This window comes from Salvia miltiorrhiza, chromosome 4, assembly GCF_028751815.1.
Source record: "Salvia miltiorrhiza cultivar Shanhuang (shh) chromosome 4, IMPLAD_Smil_shh, whole genome shotgun sequence".
Lineage (NCBI taxonomy): Eukaryota > Viridiplantae > Streptophyta > Magnoliopsida > Lamiales > Lamiaceae > Salvia > Salvia miltiorrhiza.
In genome coordinates this window covers 27859197-27886136 of record NC_080390.1, presented here as the reverse complement: position 1 = coordinate 27886136, position 26940 = coordinate 27859197, and the positions used below count along the sequence as shown (strand labels likewise).

The 26940-nt window shown below is 38.1% G+C and overlaps 3 protein-coding genes across 4 annotated transcripts; all 3 read left to right on the top strand.

Annotated features, from left to right (window-relative positions):
- The first annotated feature begins 4403 nt into the window (after nt 1–4403).
- LOC131019550 (uncharacterized) lies at nt 4404–11282 on the top strand. 2 transcript variants are annotated; one of them, XM_057948115.1, is made up of 10 exons: nt 4404–4594; nt 4945–6533; nt 6633–6996; nt 7527–7611; nt 7829–7885; nt 7962–8021; nt 8099–8317; nt 9150–9391; nt 9476–10658; nt 10762–11282. In XM_057948115.1, the coding sequence occupies exons 2-10, from the start codon at nt 4970–4972 to the stop codon at nt 11146–11148; spliced, it is 4161 nt and encodes a 1386-aa protein (XP_057804098.1). In that variant the 5' UTR covers nt 4404–4594; nt 4945–4969; the 3' UTR covers nt 11149–11282. The 2 variants fall into 2 exon arrangements, with proteins under 2 accessions (XP_057804098.1, XP_057804099.1); XM_057948116.1 differs by having other exon boundaries at nt 4406–4594; nt 10743–11282.
- A 371-nt stretch (nt 11283–11653) lies between these two features.
- On the top strand, nt 11654–13667 carry LOC131019558 (F-box protein At5g49610-like). The gene is made up of 2 exons (XM_057948134.1): nt 11654–11839; nt 12239–13667. Exon 2 carries the CDS (start codon nt 12239–12241, stop codon nt 13451–13453), a length of 1215 nt encoding a protein of 404 aa, XP_057804117.1. The 5' UTR covers nt 11654–11839; the 3' UTR covers nt 13454–13667.
- A 9212-nt stretch (nt 13668–22879) lies between these two features.
- LOC131019555 (putative pentatricopeptide repeat-containing protein At3g15130) lies at nt 22880–25022 on the top strand. Its single transcript, XM_057948131.1, has one exon. The coding sequence runs from the start codon at nt 23084–23086 to the stop codon at nt 24800–24802; it is 1719 nt and encodes a 572-aa protein (XP_057804114.1). The 5' UTR covers nt 22880–23083; the 3' UTR covers nt 24803–25022.
- Nucleotides 25023–26940: the final 1918 nt, after the last annotated feature.

The window sequence follows — 26940 nt, the reverse complement described above, 5'->3', positions numbered from 1 at the left end:
ACTACATGATCTTATTCCCATACAAATCCTCTTTAGATAAAAAAAAAAAAAAAAAAAAACCAATACAATCCCTTGATTACAATAACATCAAGAATTAATAATTTTTTTTATTTTTTTTTAGCGCCAAAGATGATATATATCATAAATCAACCAGGATTGTTTGAATACAACGGTAAAGCATTACACGTAATGGGAGAACAACTATTTCTAAGAGCATAACCCACTAAGGCATCCGCCGCTGCATTGCCTTCATGTGGCATCCAACTAAATGAGACATGGTGCAGGTTAGCAGCGCAACGGTGAATGTCCCTCAAAGCATCACCCGTATAAGAGAGGACAGTAGCTCCTCGAGATAGCAATAATTTTTTTAATAAACCTAAAAATAATTTATCCACTCAAAACACCAAATCATGATCTCTCTCATAATTTCCCAACAAATGAACTGAAATTAAACAAACGGAAAACCAAAACTATGTAAGAAGAAAAAATCTTTAAATTCCACAAATACGACCTAATTAATTACAGAGCATATGTTCTTGATCTGACCAGTTAAGCCGGTCAGTACGTCGATCTGCCCCATTTTAACCATCGACACCACAAAATCCTCAAAGAAACTCCTTGATACGGATGAGGTCGAATGTTGTTTCGCATACTAATTCATCGTGTCATCGTCGAAGAGAGCTACATCCGTCCGGATAAGCCTCCTTCCCCACCTAAAGAAAAGTGAACAATCGCCTCAAGAAAATAGGATTTCAGCTGTAATTTTTGGATTAATTAAATTCACCGTGGGATTTGAGGACGTAGTTGGCGACGCGTTTTTAGGGTGAATAGATATTGATTAAATAGCCCTTCTTCAGTGTGAACGCAAAAAAAAAAAAAATGAAATAATAAAAGGGGGATGGATTTAATAGATTGAATCTAACGCTTGAATTGGTATTATTTAATGGACTAGATTAGATTTAAGATCTAACACAATCCTACTAGAGTGCACCATATATATGCGTGTGTGTGTGTGTGAATGGTTCATGAAAGATCTATCAAGTGCATATGTATGATGTGCATATACATATGAAATGATAAATCTAGAATTTATTGAAGGGTTAATTGCATCAAAATACCTGACCTTTTCCCAAAATTTGGTTTTTTGACAAACTTTTTAATTGTAGCAAAAATTTTAGCTACGTTTCAATTTATTGCAATGTCCGTCCCGTGTATATTTTTGGTCAAATCCATGCTGAGGTGGACCTCCATAAAGCTTAGGTGGCATGTCGTGTCGGGTAATGAAACATTGTCGTCTCAAATCCATTGCAATAAATTGAAACGTAGCTAAAATAAATTAGCCGGAAATGAATGGATTTGGCTGGAAATATACGCGGGACGAACATTGTAATAAATTGAAAAGTAGCTAAAATTTTTGCTACAATTAAAAAGTTTGTCAAAAAACCAAATTTTGGAAAAAAGATCAGGTATTTTGATGCAATTAACCCTTTATTGAATGAGAATAATGCTTGCATTGGAGAAAGGAAATCACATTACCACTCTCAAACTAGAGAGATAAAAAGAAAAGAAGAAATGAGAATTAGAGATAGAGCAAGACCAACACAAATGAGAAAGCTATCTGAAACCCTCTTTGTATTCATACATTAGTCAAACAAGGCACACACACAAAATACCACATCCTTTGCTCCCTCTAACTTAAGAATCAAAAAAGAAGAAAATGAAAGATGGTAGGGAAGTCACAAGCCTACTAGCTATTTAAGGAAATTGGAAGATAATAGAAAGTGTTTGAAAGATAGAAAGTAGTTTTTCACACAAAAAGGGAAAGGTAATTCTTACACCTTGACATTAACAAATCAAATACAAACACACTCCCTCTTATTTCACCTGCCACCTTTTTGTCCAACACCCCTTTTCAAGTACCACTTTTCTCTTTATAAAATCAACAATGCAATTGTTCGTCCTCACAAATGGATGTGTGAGGAAGAATGAAGTCGAGCGAGAGGGAAGAGGAAGGAGGGCGAAGGAGCAAGCCACTCACCTAAGCTCTAGGACTCTTCAAAGGTTGTTGCTCTATCCTTGTAGTTTTGAGCCTATGGGTTTTCTAAGCTTAGCTTAGAATCAACTCATTTTGAAGCTAATCTTGTAGTCATATGATATTCTTGACATGTCTTCTGTACATTTTATACAACTTGTATGTATCTACGAGATGTATATCTACTTATAGTATGTTTTCCAGATGTTTTGATGGTGATAATCTCGAGTTATGATGTGAAAAACTATTTAAACAAATTGTTAGTTTCGAACAACAAATCCACTGTTATGACCCTACTGCTACACTTTTTATTTGCCAAGAAAAAGTAGTATATTTTCGAATTTAATATTTTATGGGGATAATAGGATGTTGTATGGAGGTCTCTGCATTAGAATTTTTCAAAGAGGTTTACTATTTTTAAAAATTATTTTAAAATTGTTGCTAAAATAACTTACATCTTTTAAGCCACTTCAAATTTTCAAGAATATCTTTTTCTAAAAAAAAGAAGACATCTTAAGGTTTTCGAGAAAGGTGTATTTCAACCTCCAGAGAGTTCTGACTCTTAAACTGTGAGTGTTTAAAGTTGACTTATTTATGGTGAACTTTCTGGCAATTTGCTAAGTAAAATGAATAAATATTTTGGACTTGAACATGAGCTTGAAAAAATTCTTTATTATATTATTTAAATACTAAGTCACATGCCTAAATAACTTATATGACTAAATGAAATTGTATGACAATTATTTATTATCTTTACAAGAATTACACATTGAGTTCAGATATGTAAAATATGTTTCTCAAGAAAAACGAGCAAGGGCTATTTATTTACCCTTCGATAAATCTTAAGTTTTCAAATTATTAAAGTTTTACAAAAACTGGGGGCTTAAGCAAATTTATGACTAAATTAGCTTTACTGATAAGTTAAGATTATAATAAGTTTTAGATCCTATTGAGATATATTATCTTGTAGGTTTCGACGAAGCGGCGGATTAAGTGCTACCTCTCTGACGAACTTAATTAATTATCCAAGAAATTTCTGCCTGGAAGATAGGTAAATTCTTCCAAATGTATGATTGGAGCTAATAAGCTTAAATGCTTTATTATTAAAATGCAAGTTATCCACAAATATTGTATATGTGCATTACTATGGTAAATGCTCTTATATAGATCGATCGAGGTTCTTGCACGACCTAACACGTCGTGCAAGAATCGTGTTCATAAATGGTTAATAGTGCGATGGGTTGATCGTGCACTAACATAGCATAAAGATTTTCTGGGTAACAATCCTGAAATCAATCAAGTATCAGATGACCCTCCGGGGACTCAGATTTCGAGGTCAATTATTGATCTAACAGTGGCTAGATGTCCGTGAGCATGAAACTAATGTACTCAACCAATGAAATAAATGTTTTAATGAACTTAGAAGTGATTTTTATTTTCGAACCCTTTAAGTATCACTTCATGTTATATTGGGTAACTTTGCTTTTTAAAATATATGTTTGAATTTGTTATGCTAAAAAAAGCCGTCATTTACCCATTGAGCACATTAATACTCAACCCAAATACTTTCATAATGTTTAAGGCAGAGTTGATGCGAGGGTTGAGATGCTATGTTTTCGTTATGCCAATATTATCTTTAAATTTACTAATCATGTTCTTAAAGGCATCCAAGAATTGATTATCTTAAGACCTTATGTTTTAAATTTTCTAATTGTTTGACGATTTTATTAGTTGCAAGCATCTCTCGAATTCCACTTGTGACATATTATGGTAAACTAGTTAAACTTTTAAAGTCTGATCAAACTTTATGTGTTCCAATTATGTTGTGAAATAATTTCTCCCTTCTTTTCCCACTTCTTATTCTCCCTTCCTTCACCCCCAATTTGAAAATCTTCATTAAAAAAATTGGGATGTGATAAATTATGAAGTTGGTATTGTTTATATATGCATCTCCCCTTTGTTAAGAGGTTTTGTACCAATTAGATTTAAATAGTTGTAACTCGTTACCTTTCATGAACTCTTTTTTCAAGTTCTTTTCGGGCCCGATCCCCATTTTTAGATGAACCCTTGAACACGTGAATTAGATATGCATTTTTCACTTGAATTTAAAGTTTTAAGTTTTGCTGTTATGAGATTTTTATTTCGTATTGAAAAGTAGCTTGCCTATCCCTTCTATTTGTAGTGAAGTAGTAATGCTTAATTTTGGGACAATATCGCTTAGAATAATTCTTGTTATGAGTCTTGAATTTTGACCTCCCCTTATTCAATTTTGAATGCCAAAGAAAACAATAAAATAGTTAGTATAAGCCAATTTATTTCGTAACTATCCCAATGTATATAGGACTAGCTGCCAAAGCCCAAAAATATTGGCCCGTCCAAAATCACAGTTTTGTTTTGTTTGTTCTTTCTTTTTTACTTTCCCACTAAAATAAAGAATAGTAGCGTAAAATTAAAATAGGTGAAAAGTGACGGCAAAATGCGAAACGACGACGAAAATCACGGCGATCATGGGCCGACGAAGCAGTAACTGATCGGACGCGGCAGGCGAGTTAGCTATCGCCGGTATGTTCTAATTTTTGCTTTAACCTCCAATTAGGGTTCCTTAAAAGGGCCATTTCCCCGCTGCTCGTTTCTGACTGCTGTGGATATGGCATTGCTACAAAGCCTACTCAATTAGGGTTGTGGAATGTATCACTCGTTGTTTAATAGATTTTGGCATGTCAAAGATTTTGGGACTAAAGGTCTGAGCTGGATATCTGCATTCTGAACTGAATATTTTTTTTTTCTCTGAGATTCTGTTTGATTGTGAACATGAACGATTAAACCGAATTCAGTTTATTGATTATTAAACTTGTAGCTTTGGTGAAGCTATTTAGAGAAGGGCCTGTTTTAATTCAGTGCATTGTTTGTAGCCCCTGAGGATATCCTTTGATCAAAATGTCGGGGTGTTCTACTTCCGCATCCACTGAACTTCAAGACCCGAATCACCAGGATGCTGTTGTTGATTGCTCCAACTTATCCAAAACCTCTGACCACTGTGCTTTGCAACATGGGAATGAGGTCACTGAAGGGAACAAATTGGAGGATGGTAACCGAAACGTAGATGTGGCTGAGGAAGAAGATGAGGATGAAGATGCGGATTTCAATCCTTTCCTGAAAGAAACTAATTCAATAGAAGCTTCCTCAAGTTTGAGTTCTGAAGTTGAAGACTTGGACTTGGATGTTGCTGATAGCAGGGGAAAGCATTGTGCACCGGTTGGTAACGAGTCTGATGAAAAACATCGAGATACCGGTGGAAATGTTGAGAACTGTGATGAGATTGTGATGCAAACTGTAGATTCTTCTGGAAAAGAACGTGGAAAAAATTTGGACCTAGTTTATTCTTCGACCACTGAGAAGGAGTCTGCATTGGTAAATCAATCAGATAATGGATCACTATTTGACAAGGAGAATGGACTAGCCAGCATGGCAGATATTGGCAGTGCTACAGATTCCAGGAAATCTATGGTTGATATAGAAACTGATGGTGCCATCTGCATGCGAACTAGGGCTCGTTATTCTCTTGCAAGTTTCACACTTGATGAGCTTGAAACTTTCCTTCAAGAAACTGACGATGAAGATGATCTCCAAAACGTCGATGATGAAGAGGAATATAGAAAATTCTTGGCAGCTGTTTTAAGAGGCGATTGTTCCCAGAATTTGCAAGAGAATACAAATGCTGATGATGAAGATGAAGAAAATGATGCTGACTTTGAGCTTGAACTTGAAGAGGCACTGGAAAGTGAACCAGAGGAGGTTGAAGAACGAAGAACGACTAGACGGAATAGAAGCCAAAAAGCATCCCTTGTACGCAGCATGAAGCTTTCAGGACAGTTGAATAGACCATTGCGACCACTCTTACCATTTGCGTCAATTGGTTCCTTTTCAGCTGCAGATGGGAAGCACTTTACACCTAACATTTCTTCGTCCTATATGCCTCCTGTAAATAGTGGCTACACCTGCGGATTCACCCCACATCAGATAGGGCAGTTGCATTGTCTTATTCACGAGCATGTACAGCTACTTATTCAGGTTTTCTCTCTATGTGTTCTTGAGCCTGGGAAAAGCCATATTGCTTCCGAAGTTAAGGAATTAGCTGTACAGATGCTACAGAAACGTGATCAAGCACTGGCATGGAGAACGGTTCCATATCCGAGCTTTTGCTTCTTTCCCCCATATATCCATCCATCCGTGCAAGATGGGAATCAGAACATGTTGCCATCTACAGATGGCAATAATAATGCGCAGCAGAATTTTCCTTGTGGAAGTAACAGAGAGCTGCACCCTGATATCTTTTCCATGTCCAATGAGAGGCGGACATGTTTACCAGATGAACAGGCAGGCTCTTCTCGGACTCCAGAATACACCTCATGGGCCCCTTATGTTTGTGGTCCAGTGCTGTCTGTCACAGATGTAGCTCCACTTAGACTAGTTGAAAACTATATCGATGATGTTTCTACTGGTATGTCATTGACAATTGATGCTTTTGTCCTGCTTTTTTGAATATTGTCTGTGACTTGTTCTTTAATGCATTTTCATACTTCTATGAAATGTTTGGTAGCTGTCCGTGCATACGAACGCTATCAAATTGAGCGTGGTTTTGAGACTCCCAGTCAAAAGGAGCCCTTGTTTCCTCTTCGCAATTCCCTATGTTCCGCTGAATCTGATGGTCAAGGAGAAACGGATAACACTCTCCCAGATTCTAGTAAGGCGCCTTCCCCCTCTTCCAGGCATCGAATGCCCAAGAAGACAATGGCCACAACTCTGCTTGAAAAGGCCAAAAATCAACCAGTTGCTCCAGTTCCCAAGGAAATTGCTAAACTAGCTCAGAGGTTTTGGCCGTTGTTCAATCCTGCCCTTTATCCTCACAAGCCAGCTCCTGTTTCTCTTACTACTCGGGTGCTTTTTACCGATGCAGAGGATGAGTGAGTTGTATGCTTTTGTTTAGTAGTGCACACCATCGAAGATTTCAACATTCATTGAACTATATTCTTTGATCTTGTCTCTAATTAAAGATTGTGAAATGATTGCATTTTCAACTATTCATAATCATACAAAAATTACAGTGAAGATCCTCTTGGTACAAACTGTTTTAGGTCCTGTAGAAGCACACAAATATTTTCCTTTCTTAGATACTGCGATATTCATTTTCAACTAATAAGGACTACTCCAGTTTCTCCAGGTACATGTAATTTATTGACTATTATGGTGCTGGTTAAAGTTTTTGAAATGAGTATACATCCGAGTCTTCCAATATGCTTTGCTGAAACATAGAAGTGAAAGTAACCAAATATAACGCTCAATGTATCTGTATATATCGTTTGATGTGCTGGTTTTAGTATATATCTTTTGATGTGAAGGTTTTAGTAAACAAAGATTCTCATTTTCATTCATGAACCTGTGCATACTTGTTTCTTCAATTATGCCTTACCATCTTCTGGACATGAACTGACAGATTACTAGCCTTGGGTTTGATGGAATACAATACTGACTGGAAGGCTATACAGCAGCGGTTTCTTCCTTGCAAATCTAGGCATCAGGTAATGTATTTTATTGTGAACTGTAAATTATAAAGCCTGAAAAGTTGTGTGTTTTCTGGGGATATAGTTGACCAACTTTTAGCAATGTGTTGATGCTCAATTGTGTAGAACTTTTGAAGTCAATGTTTAGCATTTCCATCTGAAGGGTGTATGACATATTATCTATTGTTATTTGTGTATATGTAAACATACTTATGTAGCATGAACTGCAAAACAGATTTTCGTGAGGCAAAAGAATCGTGCATCATCAAAAGCGCCAGAAAATCCAATAAAGGTTTGTGATTATTTCTGATGCTGTTTGTTTCAAATCTTCCATCATGTTCTAGAAAGTAGCTTGCTTTGTTTTGTAGTCTGTGCGAAGGATAAAAAACTCTCCCCTGACTATGGACGAAATTGCTCGTGTTGAACTGGTATGCTCTTAGTGACTAATATTTGCAATGTTTTATGAGATATTTCTTCTGGTTTATAAATGATTCAAATGATTCAGGGGTTAAAAAAGTTTAAACTTGACTTCATGTCCATATGGAGATGCTTCCTTCCTTATAGAGATCCGTCCTTGCTTCCAAGGCAGTGGCGCATTGCTTCTGGCACCCAGAAATCGTATAAATCTGATGCGAACAAGAAAGCAAAGCGGCGTCTGTATGAATTAAGAAGAAGAAGTAGCAAACCTTCTCCCTCAAGTTGGCGTTCGTCATCCGAGAAAGAGGTATACATTTACTTCCGAACTCGATTAATTAGGTCTTTGTTGGCTTTCAAACGGATTTCCTTATTTGTTAACAAGTTAATTTTCAGATTAGCTGCTGCCATAATCCACCAATGATTTATATGTCCCCTTCTTGCGTGTTGAGATATATCAAGCATCCTAGTGCTTCCTGCTATATCGAATTTGTGTCTACATGCATGTGGCTAGTACATTGTTATGATAACTTTGTCATGCAGTCGAAGAACAATCAAAATCTTTCTTTTGTTGTACCCTGAGTTTTTCACGCTAATCAGTCCATGTGCTTGTACTCTCATGGAATTATGGTAGTATAGTATACCGGTGGAACTTGATATAAGCTCAGAGTCTCTAGATAAACCATTTAATTTCCTTCTAACTCAGGCAAATATTATCTTTATACTTGTTGTTTGGTCTTTCTTCAAGCCGTATAATCTTTACATCTTACCTGGTCGGTCAACATGATGCATATGTTCGAAGTCTTTTTCTGAACTTAAATTGTATGAAGTTTGATATGGATACAAGCCAAAATACTAATAATAATTAATAAGTAACCTTCTCCAGTACATCATCTTAGTCCACCGATATGGCTATAACTAAGAACTGAAGGAAGCTATAATGATACTTTTTATTAGTTACTCGATGATGGAATTGAATACATTATGGATATAATCTGTAAAAATTTGTATACGATAATCTACTAATATGATAATTCATCTGAATTTAATAATTTCTCAATCCTTGTAGTATGCGCTCCCTGGAAAGTTGACACGCGACTTCTCTAATTCTAACAAATGATCTGTAAATTCTTAATTTACAGGGTGATAGCTCTGATAATGCTGTTCAAGAAACTAACAGTGGAGATAATCACATAGACAAGGAAGATGAAGCATATGTCCATGAGGCATTTTTGGCAGATTGGATGCCAGAGAACAATGCTTCTTCCAGTTTTCCCACTTGCCTGCCATCCCAGGAGGGTGCTCAAGCCAGAGAGCAGAAAGATAAACCTGGTTATCGAGACATCCGACCCGCAATTTGTACCAAGTCCGCACTTGCTGTAAGGTAAGCCCCCTGTTAACTTTTCACAATATTCAGCAGCATGTGTTTGTCATTCAGATAAATTACTATACTTACTGTCATTTCTAGGCCATCCAATTCTGAAGTAGTTATGCGGCCCTACCGAGCTCGGAGACCAAATAATGCACGGCTAGTCAAATTAGCTCCTGATTTGCCTCCTGTCAATCTGCCTCCATCTGTCCGAATTATGTCACAATCAGCTTTCAAAAATTCCCAAGCAATCACTTCTGCAAAAGATTCAGGCAATACTTTGAGAAATGCTGGTTTGATGGCAGAACATCGAACTTTGCATGCTGGGAGCAATATGCACTTGGGAGTTGGCTCTGGAGCAAACAGGAACAACCATGTTAATGTTACTACGAAAAGTCAGCAGCGAAATCATTCTGATGTCGCAACTAACAAACATACAGTAGAGAGAGGCGACTCAGATCTTCAGATGCATCCTCTACTATTCCAGGCACCTCAGGATTGTCATTCGCCTTACTACCCCAGCAGTGCTAGCACGTCTAGTTCTTTCACTTTCTTTCCAGGAAATCAACCACAACTAAGTCTCAGTCTTTTTCATAATCCCCGGCACATAAGAGACGCTGTGAACTTTCTCAGCAAGTCATCCAAGCCTCCTGAAAAGAATGCTGCAACATCCGGTGTTGATTTTCATCCTCTTCTACAGAGAAGTGATGATGTGGATGCAAATTCAGTAGCTACACATCCTGCTGGCAGGCTTCCTCCCATTGCAGCATCAAAGCCTCCCATTCGAAATCATCTTCCCTCAACAAGTAAGGCATCTGTAGATGGTAATTCAAGTGCTTCAGGTACAAAGGCCAGCAGCCTTACTAGAAAGGGTAATGAACTAGACTTGAATATCCACCTTAGTTTCACAGCCAAGAATCCAGAAAACAGAAATACAAATATACATGATGCTAGCAGATCACTAGCTGCTCCCGTATCTGGCATCATAGAATCAGAAAGTGCAAAAGATTCTAGCAAGAAGAGAGATTCTACTCCAGATGGGATTAGTAATGAGCTGCACTCAAATGAGACTCCAGTGGCTACTCCCAGAACCAGAGGAAGCAGGAAAGTGTCTGACGACATGGATGTTGAGTCCCTCCCCGAAATTGTAATGGAACAGGAAGAGCTGAGTGACTCCGAGGAAGAGTTTGGGGAAAACGTCGAGTTTGAGTGTGAGGAGATGGCCGATTCAGAAGCAGAGAGTACATCTGACTCGGAACAAGTTGTCAACATGCCAAATGAGGTACTGTTTCTCTAACTTTAAAATTTCTATGTAGTTACTCCTAAGAAGTGGTTGGATTATGTAAGACTCATAACCTCTTAAAAGCTCTGCTAATTTGTTTCAGGAAGTACACCTGGATGAAACAGATGCAGATATTGGCGATGGACGGGTGCCAAATTCCGAGAATGATTTTGAAAGCAACCCTTGCAGCACATCAGAAGGATTGGATAGGGTAGAGAGGGAGCTTAGTGTCTCTCTGAATCTGAATTCCTGCCCTCCAGTTTCTCCATATGAATTTGGACCATTTGGTACGAGAGGAACAATTTGTGATAATCAATTTCTCGTTGATTCAAAAGCCTCCACCAGAACGCAGAAACGCGCTTCTAAGCATCTCAGTGGCGACGCTTCATCAAGAAATCCCAGAAAACGTGCCTGCAGATCCAATTCTAGTTCAAACACCGTTAATATTGTAGAAAACTCAAAGAATGTTACCCAAGATGAATTTGGTTGAGTGATGATCAATTTGTATGTATTAGTGTAGAGCTCTTGCCGTATAGTTTTCACTTGAAAGAAAATTTCAAAATGGATTGGGGTCATTTGCCTTTTAATCCAACTACTAAATGAGCATTGTTGTATTTTTAGAAATATGAGTGGGACGTTTACTTTGAGGTTAGTCCTAATACAGATTAATTTCTTATTTACTAAAATGGTTGGAATATTTCAAAATTTTTCATAATTTATGGAGTATTATTTAAATTAATTTAATCTTATTAAAGAAATAAGATTGTATAAATTGTTATTGTAAGAATAAAAATGCCCTCGAGATGAAAAAGACAGTAAAAATAATGTGGCGAGGTTTTTGGACAAGCATACAAAACGACACAAGTAGAATGTTAATATGGACACGTGTCGGATGCTTATTGAACACCTGGCACTTGGGCTCCACTCAAGCTGATGGTACCGTGTACTCGCAGCAGACCTTTAACATACAACAATGGCTGGTAAGTGGTAACAATGTTTTGTCAGTGATTTCGAATTTCATATTTGTGGGAGAGACAACATGTGTGCACGAAACCATTGTTTTTCTTTTTCACCCATTTCTCTCAATCCCTCAGTAGAATTCGAGGCCCAAAACATTTGATCTTCATCATCATCATCATCCTCTCCTTTTCTCATTAATACAGACAGACACGATTTCTGAGGTTTGTTTACGGGAAACTTTATCTTGAATGCTTCCGGTTACATGACTTTTTTGTTGCTAGCTTGAAACTCAACTTTTGTTTCCCTTTTTAGTTATATTTCCTTCCTTGTTATGATGGTTTATCTTCTTACACTGCTTAAAGATTATTTGGCATCTTTTTTTCCGACAATGGTCGGAACTCAAAGAAAGATTATAATTTTTCGGTTTTGTTTCTGGAAAAAATGGATTGATTCTTAAAGTATTTATTTCTGAAAACGGTCTAAGTAGGATTGGAAAGTAGTTTAATTTTGAGCAGATCCCGTATACATGTGGTTTGATGGCTGGCTTGTGTCTTAATATAATGAAGAACAAATTGTAGGTTTTGTTTGAAATTTGAAGTGTTAGTGTTTGAAATGTTTAGATGAAGAAAATGAAGGGGCACTGGTTCGCTAATGATGATATCCCTATGAATATACTAAGCCGTTTGTCTACGAAGACATTGCATCTCTTCAAGTCGGTTTCCAAAGATTGGCTGAATCTCATCTCCGACCGCTCATTCATCAGCCTCCAGTTGAAAAGAAGCGAGCCCGTCTCGGGTTTTTACTTCCAGGAGGTATTTCAGTGGACTGATGATGAATATGTAGATCAATGTATTAGCTACATTAATGTTGGAGTGGAGAGAGTGAATGTGTGGTGCAATGTCTTGGATTTCCTGCCTGATAATGTAGTCGTTCTGTCACTCAACAACGGCCTTTTATGTTGTCGAACCTCTTTCCCAAACTCCCACCCCATGATCTATGTCTGCAACCCTTTGAACAAGCAATGGAGAAGTCTAATGTGGCCTAATAATATTGCCAAAGACTGCAGCATAGCCCTTGCTTTTGACCCTTTTCGAGATCCCATTGATGTCTCCACAGATTTCAAGCTGGTTGCGGTGAGCAGGATTGAGGAGGGATACAAACAAATTCTTGTAGAAGAAGATGAAGAAGAGGAGGAAGAAGAAGAATATAGTTTCTTCTTTGACATATACTCGTCTAAAACTCGTTCATGGAGGAGATCAAAGGAGTGTTGCAAGTGCAATCACGAGCTCACTAAAAACAGAGGTGTTCTTGCAGATGGGATTTTGTATTGGCTGGTTGGTCATGGCTATGGAATTCTCATGTTTGATCTTCAAAACGAGCTGTCTTGGTTGATTCCCGGCCCTCTCCCATCTGCAGAGTTCACTTGCACCCCGGAAATGTGCATAGGAGAATCACAGGACAAACTGTGCTATGTTATAATCTCAGAACATGGGATGCAACTATGGATTCTCGAGGATCAATTTGCACCAAAGTGGGATTTGAAGTTCCATGCATCTTTAGACGAGTTGGAGGGCGAAAACATAGCCGTGTTGTACAATTTGGAGGAGAAGATACGAAGCCGGTTGTCCAGAGATGTGATTCCTTGGATGGATCCTTTGTCTTTCAAAGATGGAGTCGTGCTTCTACGCGTTTCAGCTGCTGTCTATCTATACGAGTTTGGTACGAGGAGGAGGATGAAGAAGCTCTGTGATGTTTCGACTTTGGGGCCCAAGGCCATGTTCTCTCCCATCGTTGTTCCATACACCATGAGTTTGGTTCCAGTTGAGCAAGCATAGCATAGATAGATAAAGAGATTGTGTCATTTTGTAATGTTTGCTTGGCTCCGCACATGTTTAGTTGCAAATGTTATGCTATGCAGCACTGATATAGATATTTTGCTGGCAATGTTTTCCACTTTCTATACAGTTTATGAAGATCGATTACTAGGTGATTTGGTCTGTCTATGGCTGCAGAATTTTGTGGAAAGATTTGGATAATTTTTATCAATCTCTGATGGTATATGCTGATTAGATTTTGAGTATTACAACATGTGCATTGCTCATTGCTCTCGTTTCGGTTTCGGTTAATTGTCACATGTGTTTAATGAAGATCGCTTAATCGAATAATCGTCTTCTTCTTTTTTGTTTTTTTTTGTAATATTTATTTATTTTATTATGTACTTTTTCAACTTTTCCCGATATAGTTCGTTTCAATCCCACTTTTTTTTGTCAAAACCTGTTCCAAATCTATTTTCATACACAAAATCTGTCTCTGATCTCTAATTTTCAATCAAACGCGAATTATCATGTGCGACGGGTCGACCCGGCTCCAAACCCGCGCTCCTGATCCGAAACCCTGACCCGCTTGGATTTGACCCGTGCTCCCAATTATTACATTTGTTTATAATAACTGTTACTTTTAATAGCATAATATATACATTTGTTCGCATAAATGTATATTTATGTTAATATAAGTAGTTAACTTCAATATTGTGAAAATTGTATTTTAAAAACATTATCTTTCTTTATAATAATAATAATTACTTTTTATTATAATAATAAATAATTTTTATTACAACAATAATTACAATTAATATAATATTTTTGAAACATTACATTTCTCCATATCAAATATTACTTTTTATTATAACAATGATTATTTTTAATAAGCATAAATAATTACATTATTATTTGATCAAATAATTATTATCGTAAGAAAAAGTAATTATTGATATGTATAATGTTTTATATTGAATGAAGATAAATATTTATATTAATATAAGTATACATTTGTGCGACCAAATGTATATCTTATGCTTATTAAAAGTAAATACTCCTATTAGGGTTTAGTGTTGAGGTTTAGGGTTTAGTTTATAGAATTTAGAGTTTAGAAAATATAATACTTATATTAAATGAAGGTAAATACTTAGATTTATATAAGTATAGGGAAAATTGCACCTAAATACACAAACTTTGCCAAAAATCCATATTTGACGCGAAGTTAGGATTTTACATTTTAATACACCAACTTTCGTTGTTGTCCAAATTTGACACGACTTAATTCTTAAAAATTCAAAAAATAACCCCTTTTTGTAAATAATTATACAAAGACCCACTTATGTTATAATTTGGGACATTTAAACCAAAACAAGATATTTCCTTATGATGTTTTCTTTTAAACCATTTTAGGCGCAGATCAAAGATTAAAACAAAACATCATAAGGAAATATCTTGTTTTGGTTTAAATGTCCCAAATAATAACATAAGTGGGTCTTTGTATAATTATTTACAAAAAGGGGTTGTTTTTTTGAATTTTTAAGAATTAAGTCGTGTCAAATTTGGACAACACCGAAAGTTGGTGTATTAAAATGTAAAATCCTAACTTCGCGTCAAATATGAATTTTTGACAAAGTTTGTGTATTTTCACCGCGCAACACAAATGTATATTTCATACTTATTAAAGGTAATAATTATTATAAACAAATGTAATAATTTAGGATTTAGGATGTAGGGTCTGGGGCGTGGGTCGGGTCGGGTCGGGGCGGACCCGTCGCATTGGAGTGCGACCGCCGCATGCAAGACCGGCTGTCAATCAAATTCCTAAACCAAAATTTTAATAATTATAAAATAATATACATATATTGTATCGATTATCGGTATCTTTATACTCGGTAGCCAATATCAAGGAATCATCCATCTGAATACTAAACCAAAATCAATTTAGTATCTCTAACAACTATGACCGTAAAAGAGTCAAGCTGAATATTAGCTAGTTCGAGTTTGACTCTTTTAAACATTTGATTGTCGAGATCAACTCGAACTTCTATCTTGTTGATCAAGCTAAACTTGTCACCCAATTACTGAATTCGACTTATATGATACTCGATAATATCGTAATCGAGCTAAAGCTCAAGTTCAACTTATTTGATATTTTAGAATCTTGATCTTTTGATCCACTCTCAATTTCATTATTGACTTGAGTCTCATGTCAACTGATCATGATTACCTTCCAGCTCCACCTGAATTTGAGTATTGTTATCTTCTACTTGTTTTGATATATGGCATTTTATTTTCTAAGAACACTGCATCTCTACTAACAACCACCTTCTGCATTCCAGATTTAATACACCATAACCGGTACCCTTTGAATATCCAATTTATGTCATCCCACATTTCATTTGCAATCAAATAGCATGCTATTTTAACTACCTTTCTTCATTTCATTATGTTGAGGTTTACCAGGTATTAATCTATTTCTTTATTATCACGGTAAGACTTTAATATTCATTACACAAATTTTTCAATCCATTGTTTGTTCTTAAGAACCTTAGTTTAAGTCATTTTTCTGCTTAAACCTCATTTTACCATTCAACAAACCTTATTCTTTAGTATGTAGATCCCTAATTTTCTGGGATATATAGTTGTCAAATGTCAATGAGGGATAAGAAATAGCTCATTGTCTTGTGTCCAGCGTAGGTAAATATGCACATAATCTAGAGGTTGTTTTGCTGCTTCAATGTCACCGTTTCCGACTTTTACCTAGAATGCATTATTCACATTTTTCTGACTTTTACCAAGAATGATACGGAGTAATTTATTTTTAAATGAAAGTAATCAATGTTTTAAATAAAAATATAAGTAGAAAGTTGGAATGGGTACGGTTAAGCTTGTGATCTTCAAAGTATTTAATAAATAAAATTTGAGATTCGACTCGATTGACACTATAAAAAAAAAATTTGAATCGCCGGCGGCAATTTCTGCTGCTAAAAATGAGGCGGCCGCCGGCGATGGAATTAGCGGCGACGGCGTTTCCGGCGGCAAGTTGCCACCGGCAATTATCTAGTCGGAGATGTGATCGGCAACGGCAAAATGAAGCCGCCGGCGATTACCGCCGGTAAATGTTGTCGGCCAAGTCGGGTGGTTGGCCGGACTTTTACTGGCTGCGGACTGTTGGGAAATATACACAAATAATTCCGCCCATTATCAAATTGAAAGCAATATCAAAGATATAAATTATCTAAGACGGGAAAAATAATGACACCGATATTTAACGTGGTTCGGCCAAACTGCCTACGTCCACGGACCCACCCCAATATATTAGAGAATCTTACAAAATGAGGAGTACAACAATACCACACTGTATTTTGTATCTTGCCTACACAGAGGCTATCTCTCAACTCACTTTTATCACTCGTGTTTAACTTCCACACTGAAGTTTTCTCTCACAATATTTTCCAACTCTCTAGCACTTCTTTCACAAGACTTCTTTTGTGAATTTTGGGATGCACTTCAAGTTGCTGCGATGCACATATTTATAGCCTCCATTTGTTGATTCCACCTCACACCCCAACTTTCTCAAAGTTGATTACACCGCACACTCTAAAATGGAGCTGCACTTTTCCCTTTTGGTGGTGGCAAAGTTGTGGTGGTGGCAGACAACTTTCCTCAAAGTTGTGGTGGTGGAGCCTCCATGTTTTTGGCTAACAATCTCCCACTTGAAGACTGATTTTAATCTGTCTTCACACCTTGATCATCGCAGCAGCCTTACTGTCTTCACTGTAGAAGACCAACTGAAGTTGAGCACAACTCCAGTTTCTCTTTGCCAACTGTCTTGGTTAACATATCGGCTGAGTTCTTGCTTCCCTGGATCTTATCAAGTTGTAAGATCTTCATCTCCAGCAGGTGACGGATGTAGTGATACTTCAACTCAATGTGCTTTGTCCTTGAGTGAAACGCTGGATTCTTAGCCAAGAAAATAGCACTTTGACTGTCACTAAAGAGTGTACTATTCTCATGCTTCTTCCCAAGTTCTCCCAAGAAATTCTGCAACCATACCATCTCCTTGCTTGCTTCCGTCACGGCTACATACTCAGCTTCCGTAGTAGACAACGTGACAATCTTCTGCAACTTAGAAGACCAAGAAATAGCAGTACCACCAAAAGTAAATACATACCCGGTTGTACTCTTCCGACCTTCCAGGTCATTTGATGCCAAATCTGCATCAACATAGCCAACCAATTTTGCACTCTTGCCATCAAAACATAAAGCCTTGTCCGTGGTACCTCTTAAGTAACGAAGAATCCACTTGACTGCTTCCCAATGTTGCTTGCCCGGATCACCCATGAATCGGCTTACTACTCCCACTGCATGCGCAATATCTGGCCTTGTACACACCATGGCGTACATAATGCTGCCTATTGCTGATGCATAAGGAACTTTTATCATCTTGGCACGTTCCTCCTTTGTACATGGCGACTCCTTCTTCGACAGCTTGAAGTGACAACCCAACGGGATGTTCACCGGCTTCGAATTCTGCATGTTAAATCTTTCCAATACCTTCTCAATGTAGTTGGCTTGTGAAAGATATAACTTTCCTGCCGCCTTGTCTCTTTTGATCCTCATGCCAAGAATCTGATTGGCCTCTCCAAGATCTTTCATGGAGAATCGTTCAGACAATTGCTTCTTCAACTTATCCATTTCCTTTGCATCAGCTCCTGCGATCAACATATCGTCAACGTATAGCAAAAGGATAAGATAACTTTTGTCGAACCTCTTGTAGTAGCAACAATGATCAGCGTGGCATCTCGCGTAGCCAATCTCCAACATAAAACTGTCAAACTTCTTATACCACTGCTTCGGAGCTTGCTTCAGGCCATACAAGCTCTTTTTCAACTTGCACACAAGATTTTCTTTTCCTTTCACCACGAATCCCTCGGGCTGTGTCATGTACAAGTTTTCCTCCAAATCACCATGAAGGAACGCTGTCTTTACATCCATCTGATGTAACAACAAGTTTTCTGCAACTACCATGCTCAACACTAAACGAATAGTGGTCAGTTTCACAACAGGAGTAAACACATCTGTATAATCAATACCGTATCGTTGCTGAAACCCTTTGACAACCAGCCTTGCCTTGTAGCGTTTGCTACCATCAGCTTCAATCTTGATTCGATAGATCCACTTGCAATGCAATGCCTTCTTCCCCTTCGGGAGCTCTACAAGTTCCCAAGTGCCGTTTAGGATAAGAGATGCAATCTCATCATCCATAGCACCTCTCCACATCCGCTTATTACTACCAGTATCTGCCTCTGCATAGCATTCGGGCTCACCACCATCAGTAAGTAGTAAATAAAAGTTAGAGGGCGAGTACCTATCAGGTGCACGTCGCTCTCTAACCGGTCTTGGCAGCGGATTGTTTGGTGGTGGGGTTCTTGGCTCCTCATCTGGAACCTCTTCAAAATTCTGGCTCTCCTTGCTCCCACTCGAGTTTGAGATGTCTAACTCGACTACTTGGAAATCAGAATTGCCAGGGCTAGATGCTTTCACTCTTTCCTTGTACAACACCTGTTCATTGAAAACCACATCTCTACTTCGAATAACCTTTCGGTTCTGCTCATCCCAGAGCCTATAACCGAACTCGTCTCCACCATAACCAATGAACGTACACTTAAGAGATTTAGCATCTAACTTGCTTCTATTAACATGATCAATATGAGCATAAGCAACACATCCAAAGATGCGTAGAAAAGATAGGTTTACCTCTTTTCCTGTCCATTCTTCCTCAGGTATCCGAAACTCCAATGGAACTGATGGACCTCTATTGATTAGGTATGCAGCTGTGTTAACTGCATCTGCCCAAAACATCTTAGGCAACCCACTTTTCAGCCTCATGCATCTTGCTCGCTCATTTAGTGTTCTGTTCATCCGTTCTGCTACACCATTCTGCTGGGGAGTTCCTCTCACGGTTTTCTCCATGCGAATCCCATTCTCAGCACAGTAGTCTTTGAACTCCTTAAGTTCATATTCTCCTCCATTGTCGGATCGTAGACACTTTACTTTTAGCCCTGTTTCAGTTTCTACAAGGGCTTTCCACTTCCTGAAAGTATCAAATGCGTCGGATTTATTTTTAAGAAAATAAACCCATACCTTTCGAGTGGAATCATCAATGAAGGTTATGTAGTATTCCGAGCCACCAAGGGATTTTACAGGTGCCGGTCCCCATAGATCACTATGGACCAGCTCCAGTTTCTGCGTCTTCAAGGTTCTGCCGCCTCTCGAGAAGCTTACCCTTTTCTGCTTTCCGAACACGCAATCCTCGCACAGGCCAACTTCAACAGTTTCCAGGCCAGGCAGCCTACCCTTCAAACACATTATCTTCATCCCCTTTTCGCTCATGTGGCCAAGCCGACAATGCCACAAATCTGCATTGTTCACTCCTCCTGCAAGATCAATGCAATCTTTGGAGTTAGTTGTCATATACAACGTGCCATCCTTCTTTCCACGAGCTACAATCATAGCTCCCTTGATTATCTTCCAATTACTGCAGCCAAATGTCACTGTGTAGCCCTCTGCATCAAGTTGCCCAATTGAAAGTAAGTTCCTTTTCAGTCCAGGAATATGTCTGACTTGATTCAGCTTCAACTCGGATCCGTTGGATGTCACAACTCGCACGTCTCCCTTTCCCACGATTTTCAGGGGCTCATCATCAGCAAGATACACCTGTCCAAAATCGCCAGAGACATAATTTTCAATTATATCTTCATTACTGCATGAATGGAAAGACGCTCCAGAATCCAGCACCCACGACTCCATCGGACTGGTCACGCTCAGGACCAACGCCTCGCCTACATCTTCTGTTGTGGCTGCGTTCGCTGTCTTTTTGTGATCCTTTTTCTTCGGTGGCGCTTTACACTGATTCTTAAAGTGCCCGAACTCTTCACAGTTCCAGCACTGGATTGAACCCTTATCCGTCCTGGATTGGCTCTTTCCTCTGGACTTTGACCTTCCCCTGTTCTGCTTTTCTTTCGATCTTCCTCGATATTCCGTGTTCAGTGCAGACCCTGACCCTGAAATAGATGGAGATTCTTTCCTGCGAATCTCCTCGCTGATCATCAGATCTCTTACTTCGTCAAAGCGCAACTTTGCCTTTGCCGATGAAGCGCTAACTGCTGTCACTGTTCCGGCCCAACTTTCTGGCAAAGAAGATAGCATTATTAGGGCACGAACTTCATCATCAAACTCGATCTCCACCGAGCTCAGCTGTGTGGTGATCATGTTGAACTCGTTCAAATGATTCTGCACTGGTGTGCTCTCGGACATTTTTAGATTGAACAATCGTCTCATCAAATGTACTTTGTTTGCAGTTGATGGTTTCTGGTACATCTCCGCCAGAATCGCCAACATCTCCTTTGTTGACTTTGCTCCAGTCGTGTGGTAGGCAACGTTCCTGGACAGCGATAAACGTATTGCACTCATCGCCTTTCTGTCCAGCAGCTCCCACTCGTCCGGATCCATCTTATCTGGTTTTTCTTTGAGGGGCTGATGTAGATCTTTTCCATAAAGGTAATCCTCGATCTGCATCTTCCAGAAACTGAAATCCGTACCATCGAACTTCTCAATCGTAATCTTTCCGTCGCCCATCGTAACTGCTCCCAATTGATAAACAAGATAATTTTCTCAAAGTAATTCTTTTCTGGTGTGGAGGTTCAGTAATTACTGCAACCACAGAGCATACTAAGAATTACAAAAGAACAATCACTGTTCACAACGAAATCACTATTCACGATGAACAGTAACAGCACAAGAAAATTATCAGACCGCCACAAACGTGGCTCTGATACCAGTTGTTGGGAAATATACACAAATAATTCCGCCCATTATCAAATTGAAAGCAATATCAAAGATATAAATTATCTAAGACGGGAAAAATAATGACACCGATATTTAACGTGGTTCGGCCAAATTGCCTACGTCCACGGACCCACCCCAATATATTAGAGAATCTTACAAAATGAGGAGTACAACAATACCACACTGTATTTTGTATCTTGCCTACACAGAGGCTATCTCTCAACTCACTTTTATCACTCGTGTTTAACTTCCACACTGAAGTTTTCTCTCACAATATTTTCCAACTCTCTAGCACTTCTTTCACAAGACTTCTTTTGTGAATTTTGGGATGCACTTCAAGTTGCTGCGATGCACATATTTATAGCCTCCATTTGTTGATTCCACCTCACACCCCAACTTTCTCAAAGTTGATTACACCGCACACTCTAAAATGGAGCTGCACTTTTCCCTTTTGGTGGTGGCAAAGTTGTGGTGGTGGCAGACAACTTTCCTCAAAGTTGTGGTGGTGGAGCCTCCATGTTTTTGGCTAACACGGACGTCGCCGGCAATTAGCGGCGTAATTATGCCGCCGGTAATTAGTGGCGGCAATGGTGCCGCCGGCAACTCTGACCGGTCGCCGACGGCTCGCCGATGCTGGACGTTGGCCGAACGATACTATTCGACTCGACTCGATTCAGTTATATCCCTATGACTTGGTTGTAAATTCTAGATTTAAAACTTCAATTTACAATCACGATCATTCCTAGTTGTGAATTTTAATTTTATAACTCGAATTCACAAACAAAACTATTAATAGTTGTGAATTCTCGTTTTAAAACTCGAATTCACGATGAACTTATATTCGATCTGTGAATTTTATATATAGCTTTAGAACTTTGAATTCACACCAAAACTAATTTACAACTAATCAAATTTCAAGTTGTCAATTTATCGTAAATTTAGAAATAATTGTGAATTTAAGAACAATAACAATACAAACTCGATTAATCACATTTAATTACAAAAATAACACTAAAACAACACTGATATATAAAAATCAGATAACTTGCTATACTAACATTCAAATTCTAGATTTCTTCGCTAAAACATAGTTCTTTTTTTTTAGAAAGATGATCTATAATAGTTTCCTATTTATCATTGAAACATAGTTATTAGATATTTTTATTCTTTTATTTGCATCGCGGCAGCTCACGCCACTCCGGCCAGACGGCGACTTCGCGCGGACTTCTGAAGCGACAAAGGAGCCGAGGGTGAATGAGGAGAGACTTCGCGCGGACTTCTGAAGCGACAAAGGAGCTGAGGGTGAATGAGGAGAGTAGGAGGGTAAAAAAAAATTGATAAAAGAATAAATTAAGGTAATGACGTAATCTTAAATAAAAGTTAGTTTTTTATAAAGGTATCTTTTATGTTTGTTAATTACACTAGAATAAATAATTTTATTAATTGACTTTATGTTATAATATGAATCATCAAGTAAGTATTTTACTTGACTTTACTCTCGGCCACAATAACCACTAGATGGGGTGTGTGTGGTTTGTATTATTTATAATGTAATTTCATAAAAAAAAAAAAAAAAAGTAAGTATTTTACATTTATTTGTCTCTTCTATTCTTCCCTAATGAGAAACAGGTCCAGCAAAAGAAACCCCGGACTGCATCTCAAGACTCTTCTCTTCTTCGAAATCCAGATTGGGGCAAAAAAAGCAAAATCTTTTACAAGCTTCATTGCTGTTGACATCGAAGCGATCACCGCCATTTCATCCTTATTTCTCTCTGCAATTCTCCATCACCACTTTGTATGTACAATCTCATGTTACTTCCTCAACTCAAAAAGTTCCACACATCAACAACCACTACCATTCTGCGCCACTGCGTCGAGACTTCCAACTTGCCAAAAGCCAAAGCAATACACGCAAAGCTCATCAAAACATCCCAACACGAATCAGATTCCTTATTCACCCACAACCATCTCATCAACGCCTACGTCAAATGTGGGGACACCGCGAGTGGCCTCCAACTGTTCGACGAAATGCCTGAGAGGAACGTTGTGTCGTGGACGGCCCTCATCGCCGGTTTCGTGCAAAAGGGCTTCCCTGCCGAAACACTCTCTCTGTTCTCAGATATGCACAGGAGCAGCATTCGCCCCAACGAGTTCACCTTCGTCAGCGTGCTCCACGCTTGCTCTTTTGCACAGACCTTCCACTTGATTTGTGCTTTTCAAGTCTTTGCGATGGTCATCAAGTTTGGATTTGAGAATAATGTTTATTTAGTGAATGCGTTGCTGACTACTTTGATAAGAAATGCTGAGTTGGATGAAGCTGCTAAGGTCTTCGAGGAGTGCTTCAACAGAGATATCGTGTCGTGGAATGCTGTATTCGATGGCTTCTTGAAATTCAGCTGCAATTGCATACCCAATTTCTGGCGTAGGATGATCTTCGAAGGTGTAAAACCGGATGCATTCACTTTTGCCACTGTTCTAACTGGTTTAGCCGACCTTTCGAATCTTGAAACCGGGCTGCGAGTCCATGCCTTGCTCATCAAATCCGGGCATAGAAGTGAGAGATGTGTGGGGAATGCTTTGGTCGACATGTACTTGAAAAGTAGAAGATTAGACGAAGGTTTTGCAGCGTTCGAGGAGATCCCATCGAAGGATGTTTACTCTTGGACTCAGATAGCAGCTGGTTGTCTGGACTCCGGGGAGGCAGTGGCGGCGCTCAGGGTGATCGGAGAGATGAGGAGGGCCGGGATCCGGCCTAACAAGTTCACCCTAGCAACGGGGCTCAACGCGTGTGCTAGCTTATCGAGCCTTGATGAAGGGCGGAAAATGCAAGCTCTGGCGGCTAAACTAGGCGATGAAGAAGTTGATGTCTGTGTGGACAATGCTCTGCTCGACATGTATGCCAAGTGCGGGCACATGGACAGCGCACTGAGGGTGTTTTCCTCCATGAGTGAACGCTCGGTGGTGTCGTGGACAACGATGATCATGGGGTACGCGCAGAACGGGGAGGCTGAGGAGGCTCTTAAAGTTTTCGAAGAGATGAGGACGCGGGGAGAGAGGCCTAATCACATCACCCTCATCTGCGTGCTGTATGCGTGCAGCCAAGGGGGGCTTGTCGACAGAGGGCTCAGCTATTTCTCTTCGATGAGCCGAGAATTCGGCATTGTGCCGAGAGAGGATCACTACGTGTGCGTGGTGAATCTGCTCGGCCGCGTGGGGCGCATCAGGGAAGCGGAGGAGCTTGTCCTCCGCATCCCATTTGAGCCGAGCGCTGTCGTTTGGCAGACATTGCTCGGGGCCTGTCGTCTCCACGGGGACGTAGAGACGGCTAGACGGGCTGCAGAACTAGCACTGGCCGTCGATCGGGATGATCCCTCGACGTATGTGTTGATGTCCAATACTTTTGCTGATTTTGAGGATTGGGGGAGTGCGAGGACATTGAGGGAGTGGTTGGAGAATAGGGATATCAAGAAAATGCCGGGTACAAGTTGGCTTGAGATCAGTAGAGGTTCGAGATAGCTCCTGCGGGTTAACATTTGTTAGATTAGTGCGTATGGTTAGTGGAACATTTTATTTTATTTTTACTTTGGAGAGGGGGTAGCGGTGGGGTTTGAACCCTAGACATCACTGTTCACAGACATGAATTCATGCCGCTTGGTGTCCCATCGGGGACGATGGAACAAAATTATTGTAACCGTCAAAATGAATTTTATGAAATATTGGAGAGCTATTTCGAACATATAGTTATAGCACAAGATTCTTAGATAAAAACCGTATGTGCAGCTACAAAGTGATCCAAACAATATTATGCTCTAAGAGATAATAATATTGCAGTCCAAATTACATAGAGACTGTTTTTGTCACAGCAGGTGGGTTATTCATTAAACCCGATTAGTACTTGTCCTTGGAAGAAATTTCTAGTTTTGTTCCGAAAGAACATTAAGTGAGTGGGTGTTTGGATAAGTTTATTTTAAAGAGTTTATTAGTACATTTGACCGTGCGATGCACGGCGAACATAGTTTTGCATCAAAATTAAACGATGTAGCGTGTGTATCGGTTAAGCGATTAGAGGTTAATGTCTAAAACCGAAGGTCTTGGGTTCGAGCCTCTGTGGCGTGGCCTTTAAATTTCTTTATTTAATAATGTTAATTTATCAAAAATAAATAAATTAAATGATGTATCAAATAAATAAAAAATAAATATTAAATATAGTTAGAATATAAGTAAATGTAAATTATTTTTTCTTAAAAAATAAAATAATCTACATCAATTACTCAGTAAAGATCCTTAATTTAATTTTATAATTTTGAAAAATATCATTTTTATTTTTCCATCTATTTGATGAAAAACTTTATTTTCTTCCTTAAAATTATAGAATAAACACATCATTCAAATTAAAAGAAACGAAGAAACAATAAAAAAAGAGTTTTTACATCACAATATATAGTTTTAAAACATATGCTAATCATGCATAAAATTAATTTTTTCTAAGTTAGCTCATTACCTATGTCATCTTATTAGAAAAGCTTCAATTGATAAGTAGGAAAATAAATTATATTATTAGAATTTATTAGAATACTAATAAAAGAGTTGAATAATTATTTGATACCAAATCAAAGATCTTGCATTCATCTTTAATTTAAGATATATATAGAATATTTTTTATAAATAAAATTTGATTTTTTTAAAAAATCATCAAAATATGAAAAAGAGAATATGAGAGAGAGAGAGAGAGAGAGAGAGAGAGAGAAAATTGAAGAATACGTATGATGAAAGAGAGGAGAGAGGAGAGAGAAAATATATGGGATATGAGATTTGTTGAGTTTTATAAATACTCATTGATTGATTCTTTAATTACAATTTTGCCACAAACTGTGTTTTTATATAATAAATAGATAAGCTCTTAGAGCTTGTAAGATGTTTCAAGAGCTTATGAGATGTAGTTTGATTCTTAAAAGCTTATAAGTTATCAAAGTGTTTGTGTTGACTTTTATAAATACCCATTGATTGATTCTTTAATTACAATTTTGCCACAAACTGTGTTTTCATATAATAAATAGATAAGCTCTTAGAGCTTGTAAGATGTTTCAAGAGCTTATAAGATATAGTTTGATTCTTAAAAGCTTATAAGTTATCAAAGTGTTTGTGTTGAGTTTTATAAATACTCATTGATTGATTCTTTAATTACAATTTTGCCACAAACTGTGTTTTCATATAATAAATAGATAAGCTCTTAGAGCTTGTAAGATGTTTCAAGAGCTTATAAGATGTAGTTTGATTCTTAAAAGCTTATAAGTTATCAAAGTGTTTGTGTAATTGAACTTATAAGCTAGAGAGAAAATTTTTAGTCAGTGAGACAAAATCGAATAAAAATGAAATTAGAATGATATATGATGAAAATAAAAAATTATAGTTAACTTATTTTTTTTTTTTTGGGGGGGGGGGGGAGGAGGGGGAGGGGGCTTATAAGCTCTTAAAACTTATTTTGACTACTTATAAATTGTTTTAAAGAGTTTATAAGCTTACTCAAACACCCTCAAAGTACTTAATTCTTTCACAAACGATAAAATAATGGAACAATTATAATGTGAATTGTGGTACAATACATCTTAACAAGATTCATGATGTGAATGGTGACATAGTGCACTTTAACGAGA

Bases quoted from the DNA above. Each gene is read 5' to 3' on its own strand.
- LOC131019550 (XM_057948115.1), top strand. From the start codon at position 4,970: ATGTCGGGGTGTTCTACTTCCGCATCCACTGAACTTCAAGACCCGAAT. The intron at 7,886-7,961 runs GTTTGTGATTAT...TTTGTTTTGTAG, and splicing joins CGCCAGAAAATCCAATAAAG to TCTGTGCGAAGGATAAAAAA. The intron at 8,318-9,149 runs GTATACATTTAC...CTTAATTTACAG, and splicing joins GTTCGTCATCCGAGAAAGAG to GGTGATAGCTCTGATAATGC.
- LOC131019558 (XM_057948134.1), top strand. From the start codon at position 12,239: ATGAAGAAAATGAAGGGGCACTGGTTCGCTAATGATGATATCCCTATG.
- LOC131019555 (XM_057948131.1), top strand. From the start codon at position 23,084: ATGTACAATCTCATGTTACTTCCTCAACTCAAAAAGTTCCACACATCA.